Source organism: Schistocerca piceifrons, chromosome 3 (assembly GCF_021461385.2).
Source record: "Schistocerca piceifrons isolate TAMUIC-IGC-003096 chromosome 3, iqSchPice1.1, whole genome shotgun sequence".
NCBI classification, from domain to species: domain Eukaryota; kingdom Metazoa; phylum Arthropoda; class Insecta; order Orthoptera; family Acrididae; genus Schistocerca; species Schistocerca piceifrons.
Genome location: NC_060140.1, coordinates 315,405,667 through 315,427,756, shown reverse-complemented (window position 1 = coordinate 315,427,756; position 22,090 = coordinate 315,405,667). Strand labels below are relative to the sequence as shown.

General features: G+C 44.1%; 1 protein-coding gene across 1 annotated transcript in view; it reads right to left on the bottom strand.

Moving 5' to 3' along the window:
• Positions 1 to 8,639, bottom strand: part of LOC124788621 (octopamine receptor beta-3R-like) — a 67,860-nt gene extending 59,221 nt beyond the window's left edge. The window contains exons 1-2 of the mRNA XM_047255890.1: positions 7,982 to 8,639; positions 7,805 to 7,945 (exon numbers count right to left, since the gene is read on the bottom strand). Of these exons, the coding sequence (XP_047111846.1) occupies positions 7,805 to 7,945; positions 7,982 to 8,621 (781 nt within the window). The 5' untranslated portion in view covers positions 8,622 to 8,639. The remainder of the gene's footprint in view (positions 1 to 7,804; positions 7,946 to 7,981) is intronic.
• Between the last annotated feature and the right edge of the window lie 13,451 nt (positions 8,640 to 22,090).

The following is a 22,090-nucleotide window of genomic DNA, read 5'->3' as shown; positions in this document are numbered from 1 at the left end:
ACTATCTGATTCAGCTTATCACAAAGTCGATGCTGACCCGACAGAAACTGCTGAGAGAAATTCGTTAATTATGAAAGCCTAAAAGCGTCCTGAAGAAAATCTGCTTGTCGTACGAGACTGTGAAGAATCTTAATTCTTATTGTTTTGTTCCCGCTAGTTTATACAGCCTTCCGAAGCTCCCCATGGACGGGGTTCCTCTCCTTGCGATTGTCAGTAACATTGATGCTCCAATATATCGTGTAGCAAAATACCTTGCTACACTGTTTAGCCTACTAGTAGGTCTGTGTGAGCATCACATTAAGATCTCCGCGCATTTCTCACAAGGCGTTAGAATTAGAGGCAATGCGTTTGACCGACTCTGACATTCTAGCAATTTTTGATGTGGTCTTTCTCTTCACTTTCGTTCTTGTGTCTGATTTGTCGCCTTTAATTGAGGTTAGATTTGGTGTCGAGTTAACGATCCTGTTCGTGTTGACATCCACTTACTTTTTATTGAATGACTAAGTCTATGAGCAGACAGATGGAGTTTCCCTTTGTCACCTATTATTGTCTAATAGTTTACTGAAGACTTGGAGTGACATGCCTTAGATTCGGGGGCCATGAGACATGCGAGTTTTTTTGAGATAAGTAGACGATACTTTTGTTATTTAGCCTCTTGGCAGTAAGAATTTGAACGACTTTTTACCACATCTGAATTCAATCTTCCCCTATATTAGTTTCACGATGCAGGTGGAATAGGATGATTGCTTCTTGTCACACACAACTAGCTCTTTACTCTCATGAAGTGTTGAGTGCTGTTGACAAGGGATTGCAAACTGATTCGGTATTTCTGGACTTCCGCAAGGTCTTTGACACTGTACCACACAAGTGGCTTGAAGAGTAATTGCGTGCTTATGGAATATCGTCTCAGTTACGAGACGAAACTGGATTCGTGATTTCCTGTCATAGTGGTCACAATAACTGACGGAGAGTCATCGAGTAGCACAGAAGTGATTTCTGGCGTTCCCTACGGAAGTATTATAGACCCTTTGCTGTTCCTTATCTATATAAACGATTTGGGAGACAATCTAAGCAGCCGTCTTAGGTTGTTTGCAGATGACGCTGTCGTTTATCGACTAGTAAAGTCATCAGAAGATCAAAACAAATTGAAAAACGATTTAGAAAAGATATCTGTATTGGAAATTGACCCAAAATAACGAAAAGCGTGAGGTCATCCACATGAGTGCTGGAAGGAATCCCTTAAAATTTGGTTATACGATAATTCAGTCAAACCTAAAGGCGTAAATTCAACTAAATACCTGGGAATTAAGATTACGAACAACTTAAATTGGATGAAACACATAGAAAATATTGTGGGGAGGGCGAAACAAAGATTGCTTTTTACTGGCAGGACACTTAGAAAACTACGCTTGTTCGTCCTCTTTTAGAATACACAGTGTGGGACCCTTAGCAGATAGGATTGACGGAATACATCGAAAAAGTTCAGAGAAGGGCAGCACTTTTTGTATTACCGCGAAGTAGGGGGAGGAATGTCACTGACACGATACAGGATATGGGGTGGACATCATTATCACGAAATTACAATCACCAACTTTCTTCTCCGAATGCGAAAATATTTTGTTGACGCGGACCTACATAGTGAGGAACGATCACCACGATAAAATAAGGGAAATCAGAGCTCGTACGGAAACATATAGGTTTTCGTTCTTTCCGTGCGCCACACAAGAATGGAATAATAGAGAACTGTGAAGGTGGTTCGATGAACCCTCTGCCAGGCACTTAAATGTGATTTACAGAGAATCCACGTAGATGTAGATATAGGTGACGTATGTTTGTTAAAAATGAATACTAATCGCCATCGTGCGTATTGACACCAGGGTAGATAACTGTGAAGCGACATTTTTAGTCTTTTCAGATCAAACGTCTTTAGACAGTCACGTGAATTTGCTGTGTTTGACGTGGTTCATAAACAAAGTAGCACTGACTAAATGTTATTTTAGCACGAGTTAAGGCCCGAAGTGAATTAATAAGGATGATGCACGATCGTAGGCACCACATTTGTACTACGTTCGATTGGTTTAACGGAAGTTACATGCACGCATACGTATTTTAATTGCTGTGAACATAGGAGGAGAAAACTAAATCCAAACACTGACAAAGATGCGTGAACGTTAAGCGTACATTACAGAACAATAATGTGACACCGTCGTCCACCATTGAAGATGAAATTATTGTACTTCAGTTACTGTGGGAAGCAAAAAATCGATACGCTGGGAGGCTGTGACATTCCATTCCATGATGTGTTATTCTCAAAAATCCGAAATAAGAATATATGCTCGACGTCATGAAGAAAAAGAAGACCCTCTTAAGAAGTGTGACGGTTTGTCGATTGGCTGTATAAGGCGTTGTGAACCCGGTGGACGTTTGATGAAAAGTACTCACCTGAAAGTATTGTGACAATAGTGGTGTTCGGTGAAGTTTTGTGATTACCTGCTTCGGTTCTTCATGGTTGCGGCTCATAGGGAGGTGATACGCCATGTAGATCGCGGCGAAAAGAATTTAACCGGTTGTTATGTGGCCGAAAGTGTTGTTCCTATCTTTGAGGACGGTCGGAAATAGAGGCACCAGGAGCCAGTCGATGCATACTGGTGTAGGAGCTGGATACATGATGCAGTAATTTCCCAGATCTGGTTTCGGTGAGAGTATACTAATGGTATCCTGTACTAAACAATGGTGGAGTGTCGGCAATAGCAAGACTTTATATGAATAATCACTACCGGTAGCTATTGAGCTTCACTAAATCTAGTTAGCCCATTAAAATATTTAAGCAGTAATTTCTCGTTTAAGGAAATAATTAATTCAGCAGAAACTTCAAGAGCTATCCCTGTTTAAAAATACACAGGTAATTTCGTAGAACATTAATATCTTGGTCGGAAAAAGTTGTGCAGTGCTAAGAGGTGAGAATAAATCGCGCCTAAAGTGTTATCGAATGAAATGGAGATATTAGCGCTAATATAACTTAAATATCCGTCAGACGCGTACTCCGTCAGTCGCGGTACACCGCTAATGAGCTTCGGACATTAATTCGCAAGTATTTTAGAACGGAGACACTAGCACATGCAGCAGGTTCCAAAGTTAAACGTTGATAACGTTACTTACAAAGATGATAACATTGTGTGTAACTGGTGCCCGTTCCTTGCAGCTACCACTTGATCATGGCATCATAGCCGAAACCGGCCAATAGTGAATAATAAACAGAAGTGGCCCAACGCATTATTAACTTCCACAATCTGTGGAGCTCTTTTTCTTGAATAAATCATCTAGTTTTTTTGAAATAGTAGTCATTTGCTTGTCTCTACATATACTTCACATCTACAGATTTGAATCCCATTCAGATAATTTCTTCGTGGTGAACCTCTTCTTTTTCTTTTTTTAATGTCGTTAGCTACTCGCTAGTCACTTTTATGTCTAGATTTTCAAGTACGAATTGACCTCCGGAAGGTAACATTGTCTCTATTGCTTGGAATTAATCGCAAATTATTATAAAAATGGTTCAAATGGCTCTGAGCACTATGCGACTTAACTTCTGAGGTCATCAGTCGCCTAGAACTTAGAACTAATTAAACCTAACTAACCTAAAGACATCACACACATCCATGCCCAAGGCAGGATTCGAACCTGCGACCGTAGCAGTCGCTCGGTTCCAGACTGAAGCGCCTAGAACCGCACGGCCACTCCGGCCGGCCAAATTATTATAAGAAATATGTCAAATATGAACAGAATGTAGGTGATCTTGTCTGATGTATGCTGGAACCAATAAGAGATTGACCTGCGCTTTTATCGGAAATAAGAAAGCAAGCTCAATGGAAAAAGCTTTTGTTATAGGAGAAGGGGCTGGAAACAACATGCCACGTAGTATATCACAACTTAATTACAAACTGAAAATAAATGACACGTTCCAAATTGATACTGAGATGTGCTAACCATCCCACGGAATTTAATTCAGAAAGACTGCTTACAAAGGTTAAAGCTTGAGAGTAAATACATGGTGTTTCAAATTGTTTGTGTCAAACGTCTAGGGATGTTTATATCACGACATGGGGAACAACTTTTAATAGAGACAAAATGGTCGCTGACGCTTCCCATCCCTGCTTTCATGTGTGGTTCTGTCCCTGAGAAGCGGCAGGGAGTGGACACTCTGCGACGTGCGTGTGAAGTGTCCTATAATCCAGTCATTTGCTCCGCGTGATCAGGGGAAGATCATGCAAAACGTCCTAGCAAGGCGCCATTATCAATTGCTATTTATCTTGTGATGCATGTACCGTCAGACCGATGTTCACCAATTATGGATTAAAGTTAAGTATTCCAGCAGCTTCGTACTTTATTTGCTAGTCTCTATTCCTTTAACTGTTCCAGACCTCACGCCAGCCTGCGTGAGCTTATACGCGTGCCTTTCGGCTTCCTCTCCTAGTGGCTTGGCTGTCTTGCCAAGTCACAACATTAAGCACACCTGGTTAGTAGACGTAGTTCAGTTAAATCTTGTTGCCACAGTGTCGGGCAGTCCGATAAAAAGCTCCCTAGCGTTGCTAGGAAGCGACAGCGAACATTTTGTCTCTAACAGATGTCGTTCGTCGTGTCGCGATCTACCATCCTAGATGTTTGACACAAAGACTTTTAAACACTTTGTATGTGGAAGAAGAGCTGTGCAGGCTCACGTATTTTCTGATGGTGGCGTTAGAGGTGGCAGTATTTCCAACGTGTGCAGTAATTCGAGGGGCCTTCGATAAGTAATGCAACACATGTTTTTTTTTCTGAAAGCGTGTGGGTTTTACTAAGGATTCCAATAGATCTTATTATTATTCAACACTTTTTTGGCTACAAAACTTTCTTTAAATTTCATTATGGGACTTAACTTCTAAGGTCATCAGTCCCCTTGTGGAGTCTGCAATAAATTGGTTTCATTTTGAAACTCTATTGTAGTATGCTTGCTGTTAGGTATTCATACCCTAGTATCCTGTTCAAATGGCTCTGAGCACTATGGGACTCAACTGCTGTGGTCATAAGTCCCCTAGAACTTAGAACTACTTAAACCTAACTAACCTAAGGACATCACACACATCCATGCCCGAGGCAGGATTCGAACCTGCGGCCGTAGCGGTCGGCGGTTCCAGACTGTAGCGCCTAGAACCACTCGGCCACCCCGACCATCACAAAACTTTATTTTTGGAACATAATTTCCAATCAGTAGGATGACCTTACGCAATCCTTAATGGGAGGGTCCGTATGTCTGCATGGTCCGAAAGAACAGATGCCATATCCATATAAGTATATAGTTCTGGCAACACCGGCCTTGACCTTCTTCTTCTGTGCGGAAGCACATATATTCCCTTAACTCTTACGGGACTTGGTAAGAATGTCTTCCACGAGTAATGAGTGTGTTGGGGTGGGACACTACGAATGTAGTGTGTGGACATACAAAATGAGAATGTGGGTCTCGCGGGAGGCGTGCGCGATATAGTCCCTGCAGTCGTACTATGGTCTGTGCCCTCGGCAACAGCTGAAGGTATTAATACAATTCTAATTTCGTTCTAGACGGCTGCAGGTCATCAATCCATACAAGTATAGAGGAGGAAGAAGTTGAAGATTTGGAAGAGTGAAGAGATTGGGAGAGATTCATCGCCACAGACATTTAACATACTAGAGCCTCTGAACGTTCCAGAAATCGCCGGTGGTAAACGAGAATAATTCAGCCATGCCAAAAATCATCCCAGAAAATACAGAACCAGATATGTGAGTGTAATTTACATTCAAAAAGAGACTCTGAGTTTTGTTATGCCGCCGAGACAGATAGAATGAATTATTGTGGTTTTTTTGTAGTAAACAGCGTTGCGTCGTTAGATGCAATCATAAATAGTACTGTATCTACGGGCCGAGCGACAAATGCTCTTTGACTCTTGCAAGTACGAATAACAAGGGTGAGCTGTATAACGGTGAGTATGTTAGTCAGCTGTCCAAGTTTAATATTGAGTGGTGTTTTGTGTGATCAGCGGTCGGTTGCGTCTTGTCACGTTTTATGTTGGAGCGGTGAAAACTGCTTTCCTTTTTTAAAATTGTTTTTACAGTGTGACTCTTCGGAGTCGCTTTACGTGATTTATGGAATTTAGCATCGCCGTATTTGCTCCTGACCTTCGATCAACGAGACAACGAAACGTCGGCGCCGAGGATATCGCAGCAGTCGCCCGAGGTAGGGAGCAGCTGAAAACACGTCTGCGCAATCACACCGTTAGATGTTAACTGGCATTAGTCAACACAAAATTCCAGAGTATAAACATTTCAAGTGTGCCACACCGGTTCATGTCAGATTTCTACATAACTCCTTTATAATTCTCTAGCAGTACCTCAGCATATGTGCTGTAAATGTACAGTTCAATACAAGGGCTTATAGTTTTTTGCGTAACAAAGTATGTTGACACTGTGATTTACATGGAAGATACAAGGTTTAATACATTATTATCCAGCAGATATTGCAAAACTGAACTGTAAAGAACGATTTTCCACAAAATTATTGGAAGTAGACTGATTCCTTTCTTTATTAATACTTTGAAATACTGCCTACCCACATTCCCATGGACATTTATTATCACAGCAACACTTAATCTTAAATATTAGTTTGTTTGCTTGTGTGTATAATTTATATGTACTCATTCTGTGTGTGGTATTTGTGTTTTGTATCCGCAACCTTGGTAAAACCAGCTGACGAAATGTAGACAAAAGACAGCTGTTTGTTTGCTTATAGGCCACTCTAGAAGGGGACTGGAAACGACCTGCAGCAACAGCAAGAAACTATTTAAGAAAAGTAGAAGCAGTTACGACCGTTGTACAATAAAATTATGATCCTTTCAACAGATTTCATTTTACAGCCCCCTTCTATTTCTTTATGCACCATATTTATCACTTGGTTTCCTGCCACATCCTAGCTTCGAGCTAATCAGCTAAAACAGGGAGAAGTTTAAGAAAATTTTAACATCATTGAATTTACACGGGCCTCTACCGTTGGATGAGCGCATCTTAAAATGTATGGAAAGTACAGTATTTAACAACAATATCAAGTAAAATTAATCACTAGAAATCTGTTTACAGTGTGGTAACTATCAATAATTGCCCTTGAGGCAACCCGTGAGGCACAAAAAGCACTTCTTGGTACCGCACTCAAACAAGTTGTGGGAGTTGGATGTACGATCTTCACATGGGAAGTTCATTGGACAGGTTATGATCCAAAGTACAACTGAGGAAGTAACATATCAATGGGACGGTAAGAGTCACATCGATATACAGGGTGGTCAGAATATGTGTGAGATTCTTGTAGGGATGCTACAGGGCAGGTTGTACTGAGACATAAATGTTAAGAAAGAAATTCTATACGTTGCTCCGTTTCAGAATTATTTAGCATAGAATTTAGCCAATCGGGGCGTCGCGCACTCACATTCAAGCGGCCTGCCAGGGGCGGTGTTGCCCAACGAGTGCTTTGTCTCGTTAGCTGAAACTTGAATTTACGCGCGCGATGATCTGATTGGCTAATTTCAATGCTAAATAACTCTGAAACCGCGCAACGTATCGAATTCTGTTTGTAACATTCATGTCTCAAAACAACCTGCCCAGCAACATCCCTACAAGCGTTTCAGACATTTTCTGATCACACTGTATATGCGGACGACGTGTACGACTGGACTAATACGTTTTATTACATTTGTATTAACATTAGCATGATCTGAACTGGTGGATACAGCCAGAGGCTGGTACTCACCGTTTAGGTTGATCTCGGCAGGTGCGAGCGCTTTCTGCGAGCCAGCAGAGGACTGCCTGCTGCTGGGCGGCTGGACGTCTCCGTCGCTGGGGTGCAGTAGGTGCTGCTGCTGCTGTTGCTGCTGAGCTGGGTCCGTCGTGGCTGCAGCGGCGGCAGCGATGGCGGCGGCGCGGCTGCGGTGGCTGGTGCGGTGCGCGTGGATGCTGTTCAGCAGGATGTTGCTAGAGGTGCGGGACAACGCCTTGCGCTGCCGCACCGCCTCCTTGTAGATGCGGTAGTACATGGTAACCATCACAACCGCGGGCACCCAGAACGACACGCTGGAGGAGATTATGGCGTAGGCGCGGTTCACCACGAAGATGCACACGTCCGGGTTGGACCGGCGGAAGTCCTGGTGCTCCGGGGTGGTGTACCAGCCGAGGAAGATGGGCGTGAAGGAGATGAGCGCCGGCAGCAGCCACACGTTGGCCAGCATCAGGCCGACGGTGCGCTGCGTCATCGTGACCGGGTACTCGAGCGGGCGCACGATGGCGTAGTAGCGGTCCACGCTGATGCAGCACAGGTGGAGGATCGACGCCGTCGAGAAGTAGACGTCGAGCGAGTTCCACACGTCGCACATGAAGTAGCCGAAGAGCCAGGTGCCGCCCGTGAGCTCGACGCTGGCGTTGAAAGTCATGGCGCACAGTGCGACCAGTAGGTCGGCCAGCGCCAGCGAGACGACGTAGTAGTTGGTGATGATGCGCAGCTTGCGGTGGCGTATCACGCTGATGATGACGAGCGCGTTGCCGAGCACGGCGGCCACTATGATGCTACCCATGATGAGCGCTTTGACGGCGATCAGCGCGGGGGCCACCTCGGGGCTCCAGGGCGAAGCCACTGCCGAGGAGGCGGCGGCGGCGGAGTCGTTGTGCGGAGCTGCCGCCGGGACGGAGGCGGCGGCTGCGGCGGCGGCGGCGGCCCACGCGGCCGTGGGTCTGCCGGGCGGCAGCGGCGGCGGGGGCGGCGGAGGCGGCCGCACCGGGGGCGGCGCGGCGAAGACGGGAGGCTCGCTGGGGGCGGCCATTCCGCTCAGCATCGCGCCGGCACCGCTGGTGCTGTCTGGAAGCGCGACTGCGGACAGCTAGCCGCCCCCCGCCTCCCGGGGACCGCGCCTTCGGCTTGGGGCCCGGCTGGCGGCTGCAGGCTGTGTGCAGCTGCGTCTATGGCTACGGCAGGCCGCCTCTCGCTTCCGAATGCTTCCCTAGCTCAGCTAATGACGCTAGCAACTGGGCTAATCTGACCTAACGCTCAGCTCTGCAGATATAGTACCGTGCCGATATCGTGCTTTCCCTATCCCTTGGCTACTGATTCCCTTCACTATCACCTAGGACATTCGATTCATTGTCCCAGAATGGCTGCTTAGTGATCGTACGCTATCGATTAAATACATATGATCCATTTTTTGTACGCCATAATAGCTCTGGAACAGTCTTTTATTGCTACAATCCCTAAATACTGCAACGGGACATTTTAGCCATTTTAGCACCCGTCTGAAACACTCGTTCCCACTTTAAGAAAATGATTTAACACTTACTGCAGCCTAAATTTGCTCCTTTGCCAGTATAACACATCATTTTTCCCATGAGATTCTATGCTTCATTACCATTTTCAGTATGATGCCATTCTTTGTCACGAAACAACTCTTAAACTTCTCGTGTATTTGTCTCGTTTACATTACGTCTTGTCCAAGACGCCACAGAGCTCCTGTAGAGTGTTTCCCATTGGCGACGTTTCGACGGCCGACGTGCCGGTCTCTCCACTGCTCACCATTTTGTCGCCCTGCCACCTCGCATTCAGCAGGCTGTCCCGCAGCAGGTGTAGGCGGCAGGTATGAGGGCGGCGGTCGCAGCTTTGGAGGCGGGGACCGCGCACCGAGGCGCGCTGTCTCTGCCCCGTAATTTCATTTTCACCGCCCGGCGCCGCGCGTAGCGTTCACTTCCGTTAATTTTCCGACGAATTACGAGCCGCTCTCGCGCCCGCCTGATTTGCTCTCTTGTCTGGCAGCTTCGTTACTCATTCACCGCGATGCCCCACTTGCCGTCGGTTTTGCAGGGCACCTTCTGTCGCCTATCCGTAAGATCGAGTCCGCTGCGGTGGATCTGAAACAGAGAGGAATCGCGGTCAGATTGTCTGAGTGAATGCTCGTTTTACTACTATGACCTCCGCAAATTTTACTACGTTTATGCTAATGAATTTCAGTTTTGCTTGTTATACACTATAAGACCCTCAAGAAAAGAGAACAACCCACCACAAAGGAATTATCTGAGTGGGACAGATATTGTAGTCATCATGTACATGAACTGACAAACAGCTGATTGGAATTTCAGAAAAATTGGATTATTTATTCCAGAGAAAGAGCTTCCTCTTCATCTCAGAGTAGCACTTGCAACCTACGTCCTCAATTATTTGCTGGACGTATTCCAATCTCTGTCTTCCTCTACAGTTTTTGCCCTCTACAGCTCCCTCTAGTACCATGGAAGTCATTCCCTCATGTCTTAGCAGATGTCCTATCATCCTGTCCCTTCTCCTTATCAGTGTTTTCCACATATTCCTTTCCTCTCCGATTCTGCGTAGAACCTCCTCATTCCTTACCTTATCAGTCCACCTAATTTTCAACATTCGTCTATAGCACCACATCTCAAATGCTTCGATTCTCTTCTGTTCCGGTTTTCCCACAGTCCATGTTTCACTACCATACAATGCTGTACAATGCTGTACTCCAGACGTACATCCTCAGAAATTTCGTCCTCAAATTAAGGCCAGTATTTGATATTAGTGGACTTCTCTTGGCCAGAAATGCCTTTTTGCCATAGCGAGTCTGCTTTTGATGTCCTCCTTGCTCCGTCCATCATTGGTTATTTTACTGCCTAGGTAGCAGAATTCCTTAACTTCATTGACTTCGTGACCATCAATCCTGATGTTAAGTATCTCTCTGTTCTCATTTCTACTACTTCTCATTACCTTCGTCTTTCTCCGATTTACTCTCAAACCATACTATGTACTCATTAGACTGTTCATTCCGTTCAGCAGATCATTTAATTCTTCTTCACTTTCACTCAGGATAGCAATGTCATCAGCGAATCGTATCACTGATATCCTTTCACCTTGTATTATAATTCCACTCCTGAACCTTTCTTTTATTTCCATCATTGCTTCCTCGATGTACAGATTGAAGAGTAGGGGCGAAAGGCTACAGCCTTGTCTTACACCCTTCTTAATACGAGCACTTCGTTCTTGATCGTCCACTCTTATCATTCCCTCTTGGTTGTTGTACATATTGTATATGACCCATCTCTCCCTATAGCTTACCCCTACTTTTTTCAGAATCTCGAATAGCTTGCACCATTATATATTGTCGAAAGCTTTTTCCAGGTCGACAAATCCTATGAAAGTGTCTTGATTTTTCTTTAGTCTTGCTTCCATTATTAGCCGTAACGCCAGAATTGCCTCTCTCGTCCCTTTACTTTTCCTAAAGCCAAACTGATCGTCACCTAGCGCATTCTCAATTTTCTTTTCCATTCTTCTGTATATTATTCTTGTAAGCAGCTTCGATGCATGAACTGTTAAGCTGATTGTGCGATAATTCCCGCACTTGTTAGCTCTTGCCGTCTTCGGAATTGTGTGGATGATGCTTTTCCGAAAGTCAGATGATATATCGCCAGACTCATATATTCTACACACCAACGTGAATAGTCGTTTTGTTGCCACTTCCACCAATGATTTTAGAAATCCTGATGGAATGTTATCTATCCCTTCTGCCTTATTTGACTGTAAGTCCTCCAAAGCTCTTTTAAATTCCGATTCTAATACTGGATCCCCTATCTCTTCTAAATCGACTCCTGTTTCTTCTTCTATCACATCAGACAAATCTTCACCCTCATAGAGGCTTTCAATGTACTCTTTCCACCTATCTGCTCTCTCCTCTGCATTTAACAGTGGAATTCCCGTTGCACTCTTAATGTTACCACCGTCGTTTTTAATGTCACCAAAGGTTGTTTTGACTTTCCTGTATGCTGAGTCTGTCCTTCCGACAATCATATCTTTTTCGATGTCTTCTCATTTTTCCTGCATCCATTTCGTCTTAGCTTCCCTGCACTTCCTATTTATTTCATTCCTCAGCGACTTGTATTTCTGTATTCCTGATTTTCCCGGAACATGTTTCTACTTCCTCCTTTCATCAATCAACTGAAGTATTTCTTCTGTTACCCATGGTTTCTTCGCAGCTACCTTCTTTGTACCTATGTTTTCCTTCCCAACTTCTGTGATGGCCCTTTTTAGAGATGTCCATTCCTCTTCAACTGTACTGCCTACTGCGCTATTCCTTATTGCTATATCTATAGCGTTAGAGAACTTCAAACGTATCTCGTCATTCCTTAGTACTTCCGTATCCCACTTCTTTGCGTATTGATTCTTCCTGACTAATGTCTTGAACTTCAGCCTACTCTTCATCACTACTATATTGTGATCTGAGTCTATATGTGCTCCTGGGTACGCCTTACAATCCAGTATCTGATTTCGGAATCTCTGTCTGACCATGATGTAATTAATTGAAATCTTCCCGTATTTCCCGGCCTTTTCCAAGTATACCTCCTCCTCTTGTGATTCTTGAACAGGGTATTCGCTATTACTAGCTGAAACTTGTTACAGAACTCAATTAGTCTTCCTCCTCTTTCATTCCTTGTCCCAAGCCCATATTCTCCTGTAACCTTTTCTTCTACTCCTTCCCCTACAACTGCATTCCAGTCGCCCATGACTATTAGATTTTCGTCCCCCTTTACATACTGCATTACCCTTTCAATATATTCATACACTTTCTCTATCTGTTCATCTTCAGCTTGCGACGTCGGCATGTATACCTGAACTATCGTTGTCGGTGTAGGTCCTTCTGTCGATTGTGATTAGAACAACCCGGTCACTGAACTGTTCACAGTAATACACCCTCTGCCCTACCGTCCTATTCATAACGAATCCTACACCTGTTATACCATTTTCTGCTGCTGTTGATATTACCCGATACTCATCTGACCAGAAATCCTTGTCTTCCTTCCACTGACCCCTACTATATCTAGATTGAGCCTTTGCATTTCCCTTTTCAGGTTTTCTAGTTTCCCTACCACGTTCAAGCTTCTGACATTCCACGCCCCGACTCGTAGATCGTTATCCTTTCGTTGATTATTCAGTCTTTTTCTCATGTAACCGCCCCCTTGGCAGGATATCCGAATGGGGGACTATTCCGGAATATTTTGCCTTTGGAGAGATCATCATGACACTTCTTCAAATACAGGCCACACGTCCTGTGGATACGCGTTACGTGTCTTTAATGCAGTGATTTCCAGTGCCTTCTGCATCCTCATGTCGTTGATCATTGCTGATTCTTCCGCCTTTAGGGGCAATTTCCCACCCCTAGGACAAGAGAGTGCCCTGAACCTCTATCCGCTCCTCCGCCCTCTTTGACAAGGACGTTGGCAGAATGAGGCTGACTTCTTATGCCGGAAGTCTTCGGCCGCCAATGCTGATTATTTATCAAAATTTAGGCAATGGCGGGGATCGAACCCGGGACAAATGACGTTTCGATTATGAATCAAAGACGTCACCCCTAGACCAAATTACGACCATCAACATGTTAATAACGCGTTAATCCACATTTGGCTGTTACGAGAGTAGTTATGCGGCTCGACATTGATTGATAGTGTTGTTAGTTGTCCTCTTTAGGGATATCTCGCCAGATTCTGTCCAATTATCTCAAAGTCACGAGCTGGTTGGTAGGATTGGTCCATAATGCTCCAAACGTCTGCAACTGGAGAGAGATCGGCGCCCTTGCTGGTCAAGCTAGGCTTTGGCAACCACGAATACGCAGCAGAAACTCTCACCGTGTGCGGGCAGATATTGCCCAGGATAGTTTGCCTTGAAGGGCAATAAAACGGACGGCAGATTATCATCGACGTACTGTACCGCTGTGTGTTGTTAGAGTGTTGTGGTTCAGATGGTTCAAATGGGTCTGAGCACTATGGGACTCAACTGCTGAGGTCATTAGTCCCCTAGAACTTAGAACTAGTTAAACCTAACTAACCTAAGGACATCACAAACATCCGTGCCCGAGGCATGATTCGAACTTGCGACCGTAGCGGGCTTGCGGTTCCAGACTGCAGCGCCTTTAACCGCACGGCCACTTCGGCCGGCCTAGAGTGTTGTGGATGACAACCACAGGGGCCTCGCTATTAAAAGAAATGGCACCACAGACCGTCTCTATCAACTATCGGGTCGTACGACATGCTATACAGTGGTATGCTGTGCGTCCACAGACACGGTTTTGGCCTGGAATCCAACTGACTTGAGGAGCAGAAACGTCTTCCGTGATAAGGATGAGTCATGCTTCGAACTCAGAAACGATAATTCCTTCTTGGTGCATCACGTTTTTCAGCTCCAGTACGGCACTCGTGGCTGCCGCATCGCGGTCGCGTAGGGGGGCCGAGGCAATGCCTGATAAGTTTTACATTCTGATAATAATTTATTGATTTATAGTTCTAGCTTGACGATATTCACTATGGACAAACGATAGATACTGTTATTCTGAAGAAGGTTGGGTTATCCCGACTGAAACCTAGGTAAATTTCTAGGTAAACGGTGCAACTGAGGCTGTTCATTATTAAAATTGAAATTAATAATTCTTTTGTGTGTTTGCAGTATGTAGCTTCTCGGCCAAATAAATTTATATGATATTTGGAGGACAATTTGTTTTTGTTCTTTCAGTTCTCGGGAATGTCGAGAATTTACGATACGATCTTTGACAAGAATATCCATTATGAAGTTAGCTTTGGTCATTAATAATCTCTATTATCATTACTTGTTCCACGTTTTGTTACCATATTTCGATTTTTTGTTGAAAAGGGTCGTCCTCATAACGTCATTTTCACCACTGACGTTCCAAACTACACAGCAGACAGCTCCCGCAGCACACGGAATTTTAGCGCTGACGTATAAACGAAAAGACCACTCGGGGCGGACGTGGAACGTAACAGTAGTCAAACGCCAGGGGCGCCGCAGTAGAGTTGTTGTCTCCAGTACTCAACTGAGACAAGAAAGTCGATCGTGTAAAAGGCGCGTAAGATTAACAGGATGTAAACTGAATGTACTGCTGAAGCTAAGCAAGCATGTCAGACGCGACCAGGCGCTGTCTATGATCGGATCGCATCTCATAGTGTGGGATTGTAAAAAAGTGTCGGAAATGCTTGGAAGCTATCGCTTTCGTCCAGTGCTGAACAGCTGACGAATGTTCACGCAAAGGGCCAGACAGTTGTTGTATTACGAATTGTTTTCGCTGGCTGTAAAATTAATTTTATTACAGGAAGGCGTGCTGAAAGGTAATACCTCCGAAATTTTTAACTGGAAAACTCTTAAAGCTTTTTAGATGAAAAAAAAGACATTGTGAGCCGTGGTCGGCTCGCGTCAATGCCGTGTTTCCTTTTGGGCATTTTGTCACCATCGAGTGGCGTCTTATCCCTCCCTCAGTTATTATCTGAACGAGTTGCTCACTTGTCTCTGTCAGTGGCAGCAGCAGCGTTCGTCGATACTAGTACTGCTGTTAGCTTCTTTGGTGTGGCAATTATATTTCCGTGTCATGGTGTGTGTGGCAGCTGGTCGGTTAAGCGGAGCAGCGAGGAAGTCTCTGTGGCGTGTAATCAGACCGGGGCACGCGCGGTCGGAGTTGTGTGGCACTAGCTGCGAGAACTGCTAAGTTCGTCGCCCACCACACCTGCATACTGGAGTTGAGTAATCAGTGAACCTGTCATGAAAGCTCAGCCGTTGTGACATCTCTTCGTTAATTGCTGGTTGTTGCATCGTGGGCTGTCAGCGCAAGCAGCAAGGTGATGGAGTCGGCAAAATTCTGCAGCCGTCTTCCTGTATGGTGTTTAACCTTTGAAATTATAATGTATTAGTAAAGTGCACCAGCGGTATCTCCTGCCTTGTGGCCGTTAACGTTCCGGTACCGGCCCTGGTCGTTAGCGTAGCTTTGCAGCAATGTATTTTCCTCGCCGTGTTGATTCTTTCTGGCACGGGGTGTAGTTCGACAGCTTGGTGTTGTTCTCTTTTTCTCTTTGAGTGTTTATTCTGCCTTGACTGTGTTTATACGCCAATTATTAAGACATAATCCTGCTGCGATTCTCGTCTTCGCTGGTAGCTTTGGTTGTCGTGCTCTTGGTCGGGTGGAAGGGAATTGATTAGGCGATTGGTTGGTTCGTCAGCCGTCCGTAGGTTGTGCTGCAACCCGATTGTTTATGTTACGTTTGGCTGCCTGTCTCACCTAAACTGTGGTTAGAGTTTTCTCCCCAGGCCGACCCTTGGAACACTTCTGAACACCGCAGTTTGTTGTTTGTGGTTATAATTTTATCTGGTCGCAGGTACTGTGCCAGACCTTCAACCATGTATTAATACTGTATGTTTTATGTTTAGTATATGGCCTTCAGCCGAACTTCATAACAACTTTAAGATTAGCCCTTCAGCCATGTTTCATTTACAATTCTTGTTGCTCCGTATTTAGGCCTTCAGCCGCGTTTGTTTCAGAATCTGTGGCTTTAACATGTATATCCCTGTCTGTAAGGTTTCTCTTTAATTATTTTGAATTCTTGAAACGGTCTTCAGCCGTGTTTTGTAAATGTTTGTCTTAAGGTTGTCTTTAATTATCCTTGAGTAATTGCTTGGGCCTTCAGCCGACAAGGTACTTCTGGATTTCTTAAGATGTTTTTCTGTCTTTTATTATATAAAGAAATTTTTTTTAATTTGTCTTTCAGCCGAAGAATTAACTTGCATTTTCCTTAATATGGCCTTTAGCCAAAAGATATTGTAATTTCAATTAAGGAAGGCCTTCAGCCGTTACCCTAAATCATGGTGTTTTAAAAGCAAGCATTTAAACTTATTCTGGAGAAGTTACTTAGGTCCTCAGCCGTGAATTGATCTTTGTTGTTTTAAAGAGAAAACTGTGCATTGGTTTAAGGAATAAAGTTGTGTGTGTTCTTGTGTAACTAACAGTAATTGACCTTGGCCCCTTTCCGCAACCTGATCCGCTCTGTCCTGCAAAACTAGATTCCAGTTGTACAACTTTACGCATCATGTCTACATACACTGAAGCAAAAATAAACCGCAACACCAAAAAGGAGATGTGCGACATTAATGAATGTTGGTAGGTGTGTTGCTACGTCTGAAAGATGATGTATATCCAGAATTCGCGACAGTCGCACTATGAGGATGAAAATCAGGTTTTTTTTTTTTTTTTTTTTACCTTTAAGAATCATTGTGGTGAGATGGCGTTCGTCGAGAATGCCTTTAAAGTGAAGAAGACTATTATCAACACCTCACTGAGTTTGAACGAGGTCGTGTAATAGGGCTACGAAAAGTTGGATGTCCCTTCTGCTATGCTGCAGAAAGACTTCGCAGGAATGTAGCCACTGTTCATGATTGCTGGCAGCGGTGGTACAAGAGTGTTCGGTCGCATTAAAATCGCGCTCCGGACGACCACGTGGCACTACCGAGAGGAAAGACCAACGTGTTTGGCGTATTGCCCAGGGGTATCGTAATGCATCTGCAGCAGCAATCTGAACAGCAGTTAGCACCGCAGTGGCACAACGAACTGTTACAAAGCGGTCACTCCAAGGACAGCTCCGAGCGTGCATTCCACTTACCCGAAACCACCACAATTGGCGACTTTAGAGGTGTCTAGCGAGAGCTCGTCGGAGAGCAAGGTGGAGGTCTGTTGTATTTTCTCGTGAAATCTGGTTCTGCCTTGATGCCACTGATGGCTGCGTGTTGGTTAGAAGTAGGCCAATTGAGGGCCTGCACCCAACCTGTCTGCGTGCTAGACACACTGGATCTACAGCTAGAATTGTGGTTGTTGTTGTTGTTGTTGTTGTTGTGGTCGTCAGTCCTGAGACTGATTTGATGCAGCTCTTCGTGGTACTCTATCTTGTGCAATCTGCTTCATCTCCCAGTACGTACTGCAGCCTTCATCCTTCTGAATCTGCTTAGTGTATTCATCTCTTGGTCTCCCTCTACGATTTTTACCCTCCACGCTGCCCTCCAATACTAAATTGGTGATCCCTTGATGCCTCAGAACATGTCCTGCCAACCGATCCCTTCTTCTGGTCAAGTTGTGCCACAAACTTCTCTTCTCCCTAATCCTATTCAATACTTCCTCATTAGTTATGTGATCTACCCATGTAATCTTCAGCATTCTTCTGTAGCACCACATTTCGAAAGCTTCTATTCTCTTCTTGTCCAAACTATTTATCGTCCATGTTTCACTTCCATACATGGCTACACTCCATACAAATACTTTCAGAAATGACTTCCTGACACTTAAATCTATACTCGATGTTAACAAATTTCTCTTGTTCAGAAACGCTTCCCTTGCCATTGCCAGTCTACATTTTAATTATCCTATCTACTTCGACCATCATCAGTTACTTTGCTCCCCAAATAGCAAAACTCATTTACTACTTTAAGTGACTCATTCCCTAATCGAATTCCCTCAGCATCACCCGAGTTAACTCGACTGCATTCCATTATCCTCGTTTTGCTTTTGTTGGTCTTCATCTTATATCCTCCTTACAAGTCACTGTCCATTCCGTTCAACTGCTCTTCCAAGTCCTTTGCTGTCTCTGACAGAATTACAATGTCATCGGCGAACCTCAAGTTTTTATTTCTTCTCCATGGATTTTAACACCTACTCCGAATTTTTCTTTTGTTTCCTTCACTGCTTGCTCAATATACAGATTGAATAACATCGGCGATAGGCTACAACCCTGTCTCACTTCCTTTCCAACTACTGCTTCCCTTTCATGTCCCTCGACTCTTATAACTGCCATCTGGTTTCTGTACAAATTGTAAATAGCCTTCCGCTTCCTGTATTTTACCCCTGCTAATTTCAGAATTTGAAAGAGAGTATTCCAGTCAACATTGTCAAAAGCTTTCTCTAAGTCTACAAATGCTAGAAACGTAGGTTTGCCTTTCCTTAATCTTTCTTCTAAGTCGTAAGGTCAGTATTGCCTCACGTGTTCCAACATTTCTACGGAATCGAAACTGATCTTCTCCGAGGTCGGCTTCTACCAGTTTTTCCATTCGTCTGTAAGGAAGTCGCGTTAGTATTTTGCAGCCGTGACTTATTAAACTGATAGTTCGGTAATTTTCCCATCTGTCAACACCTGCTTTCTTTGGGATTGGAATTATTATATTCTTCTTGAAGTCTCAGGGTATTTCGCCTGTCTCATACATTTTGCTCACCATACAGTTTTGTCACGACTGGCGCTCCCAAGGTTGACAGTAGTTCTAATGGAATGTTGTGTACTCCCGGGGCCTTGTTTCAGCTTAGGTCTTTCAGTGCTCTGTCAAGCTATTCACGCAGTATCATATCTCCCATTTCATCTTCATCTACATCCTCTTCCATTTCCATAATATTGCCCTCAAGTACCTTGCCCTTGTATAGACCCTCTATATACTCCTTCCACTTTCCTGCTTTCACTTCTTTGCTTAAAACTGGGTTTACATCTGAGCTCTTGATATTCATGCGAGTGGTTCTCTTTTCTCCAAAAGTCTCTTTAATTTTCCTGGAGGCAGTATCTATTTTACCCCAAGTGAGATAAGCCTCTACATCCCTACATTTGTCCCCTGTCCATGCCTGCTTAGCCATTTTGCACTTCCTGTCGATCTCATTTTTGAGACGTTTGTATTCCTTTTTGCCTGCTTTATTTACTGAATTTTTATATCTTATCCTTTCATCAATTAAATTCAATATTTCTTCTGTCACCCAAGGATTTCTACCAGCCCTCGTCTTTTTACCTACTTGACCCTTTGCTGCCTTCACTACTTCATCCTTCAAAGCTACCCATTCTTCTTCTACTGTATTTCTATCCCCCATTCTGTCATTTGTTCCCTTTATGTTCTCCCTGTAACTCTGTACAACTTCTGGTTTAGTCGGTTTATCCAGGTCCCATCTCCTTAAATTCCCACCTTTATGCAGTTTATTCTGTTTTAATCTACAGTTCATAACCAATAGATTGTGGTCAGAGTCCATATCTGCCCCTTACATTTTAAAACCTGGTTCCTAAATCTCTGTCTTACCATTATATAATCTATCTGAAACCTATCAGTATCTCCAGGCTTCTTCAATATATTGTGTTATATGGTGCTATGTCGTATGATAGCGCGGGGACTGTCGTGGTTATCCCACGTACCATAAGTGCACAGTTGTACGTCAGTGTGGTAATTAGACCTATAGTACTGCCACTCATTACCAACATTCCATGGTGTGTTTCCCAACAGGATAACACCCGCCCACATACCGCTGTTTTAACGCAGCTTGTCCCACAGAGTTTGTACTTGTCGCCTTAGCGTATTCGATCACCGGGTATTTGTAAATTTGTGCTAAGTTCCTACGGGACAAAATTGGTGACGTAATCGGTTTCTAGGCTTACATACTACTTAATCTAAATTTAACTTACGCTAAGGACAACACACACGCACACACACCAATTCCGGAGGAAGGATTCGAACCTCTGAGGGAGGGAGGGAGGGGGGGAGGGAGTCCCGCGAACCGTGGCAAGTCGCCCAAGAACACGCGGATTAACACGTACGGCATTATCATCCTTGTGGTGAACGATCAAGAGGAACATGCATGGAACTTAATCCCACCACTTTTACGATACAATGCACGCACGCTTGAATTCTTGTATTCAACATTTTGGCCGTAACAGAGGATATTAATGTACCAGCATTTCACATTTGCAGTGACTTGTCTCACGCTTACATTAATCTGCTCATCACTTACATTTGTTACCTAGAAAAATGTGTTCCTGAAATTTCATTACTCCACATTAATTATTTTCTGCTGTTGCGATCTTTTTTCCGTCATTGTGTTTGCAGCTCACTGCCTTTAGAGGGCTCCGAATTGTAGGGTTTACCATGACGGCGAGTAAATGTAATTACGATGGTGCGTGAGCAACAGCGTGTACTGTAATCTAGTTTCGGACTGGAAAAGGTAGTCCACACTGCGCACTCTCTCCTACAGAATGGGTATGCCAGACCGCACACGAGTGCTGTGACATCTGTAACAATCCGACGCCTAGGGTTCACTGTCATTCCAACATGCCCCATGGAGTCCCGACTTGGTCTCATCCGATTTTCAGCTGTTCCCAGAACATAAAGAACGCTTTTGAGGACTTCACTTCGATAGTGATGAAGCGTTCGAAGCAGGGGTGAGGTTGTAATTCCGTCAACGAAATCAAACATTCTATAGTGACGGTATCAACAAAGTGGTCTCTCACTGAGGTAATTTTGTTCACCTCCAGTGTGAATATGTTGAGAAGTAAAGATGTAGACCTGAGGAACGTTAGCAACTTTTGTTTCATTTTACAAGCTTTAACAGTTTTCATATAATAAAGTCGGAGACGCGATAGCTCCATACCAGAACAAAAGCGTGAATATACAGAGAGTGGTTTGATATGTCTCTAAAAAGGAAGAGAAACTCACCTGGTTTCTCGACGTAGACTCCTTTGATGGGTATACATCAGTTTCAGCGATCTTACAGCAGTTTTTTCATACCATCGTAAAAAAAAAAAAATATAGGTTCTGTCTAATTCTGCAGAATACGAGTACTTGTTCGCTGTATTTCACCCCATCAAGACAAAGTACAAGTCAGGGGACAGGCAGAAGTCACTCGAGGCTACGTCTGGTGCATTGGGTGAGTGAGGAATTAATTCGAAGCATTGTTCACTCAATTTCGCCATTGTTGTCGCTGATGTGCGGGATACTGCAACGTCCTTATGAAAGAGCACTTTCTTCCGTGACAGCCTTGGTCTTTTTTCAGCCAACGCAGAATTCCGTCGATCCAACACTAAATCATTATGATTTCCAGTTATGGTTCTGCCTTTCTCCTAGTAACCTATGAGAATTATTCCTTGGGAATCACAACAAACTGTAACCACCACCTAACCAGCTGACAAAATGGTCTTTGCCTTCTGGGTGCACTTTCACTAGCTTTGTCCATTGTTCTGAGTGCCATTTTGACTCTGGAGCGTAATAACGGATTCAGTTTTCACCAACAACCACAAATCGGCTCAAAATGTCTTGCACATTTCGTTGGAACATCGCCAGGCATTCTGTTTAAATGCTGTGCTGGATGCGCTTCTGGTTGACTGTGAGTAATAGCGGTACCCATCTCACACACAGCTTTTTCATAGCCCAGTCTCCGTTCAGGGT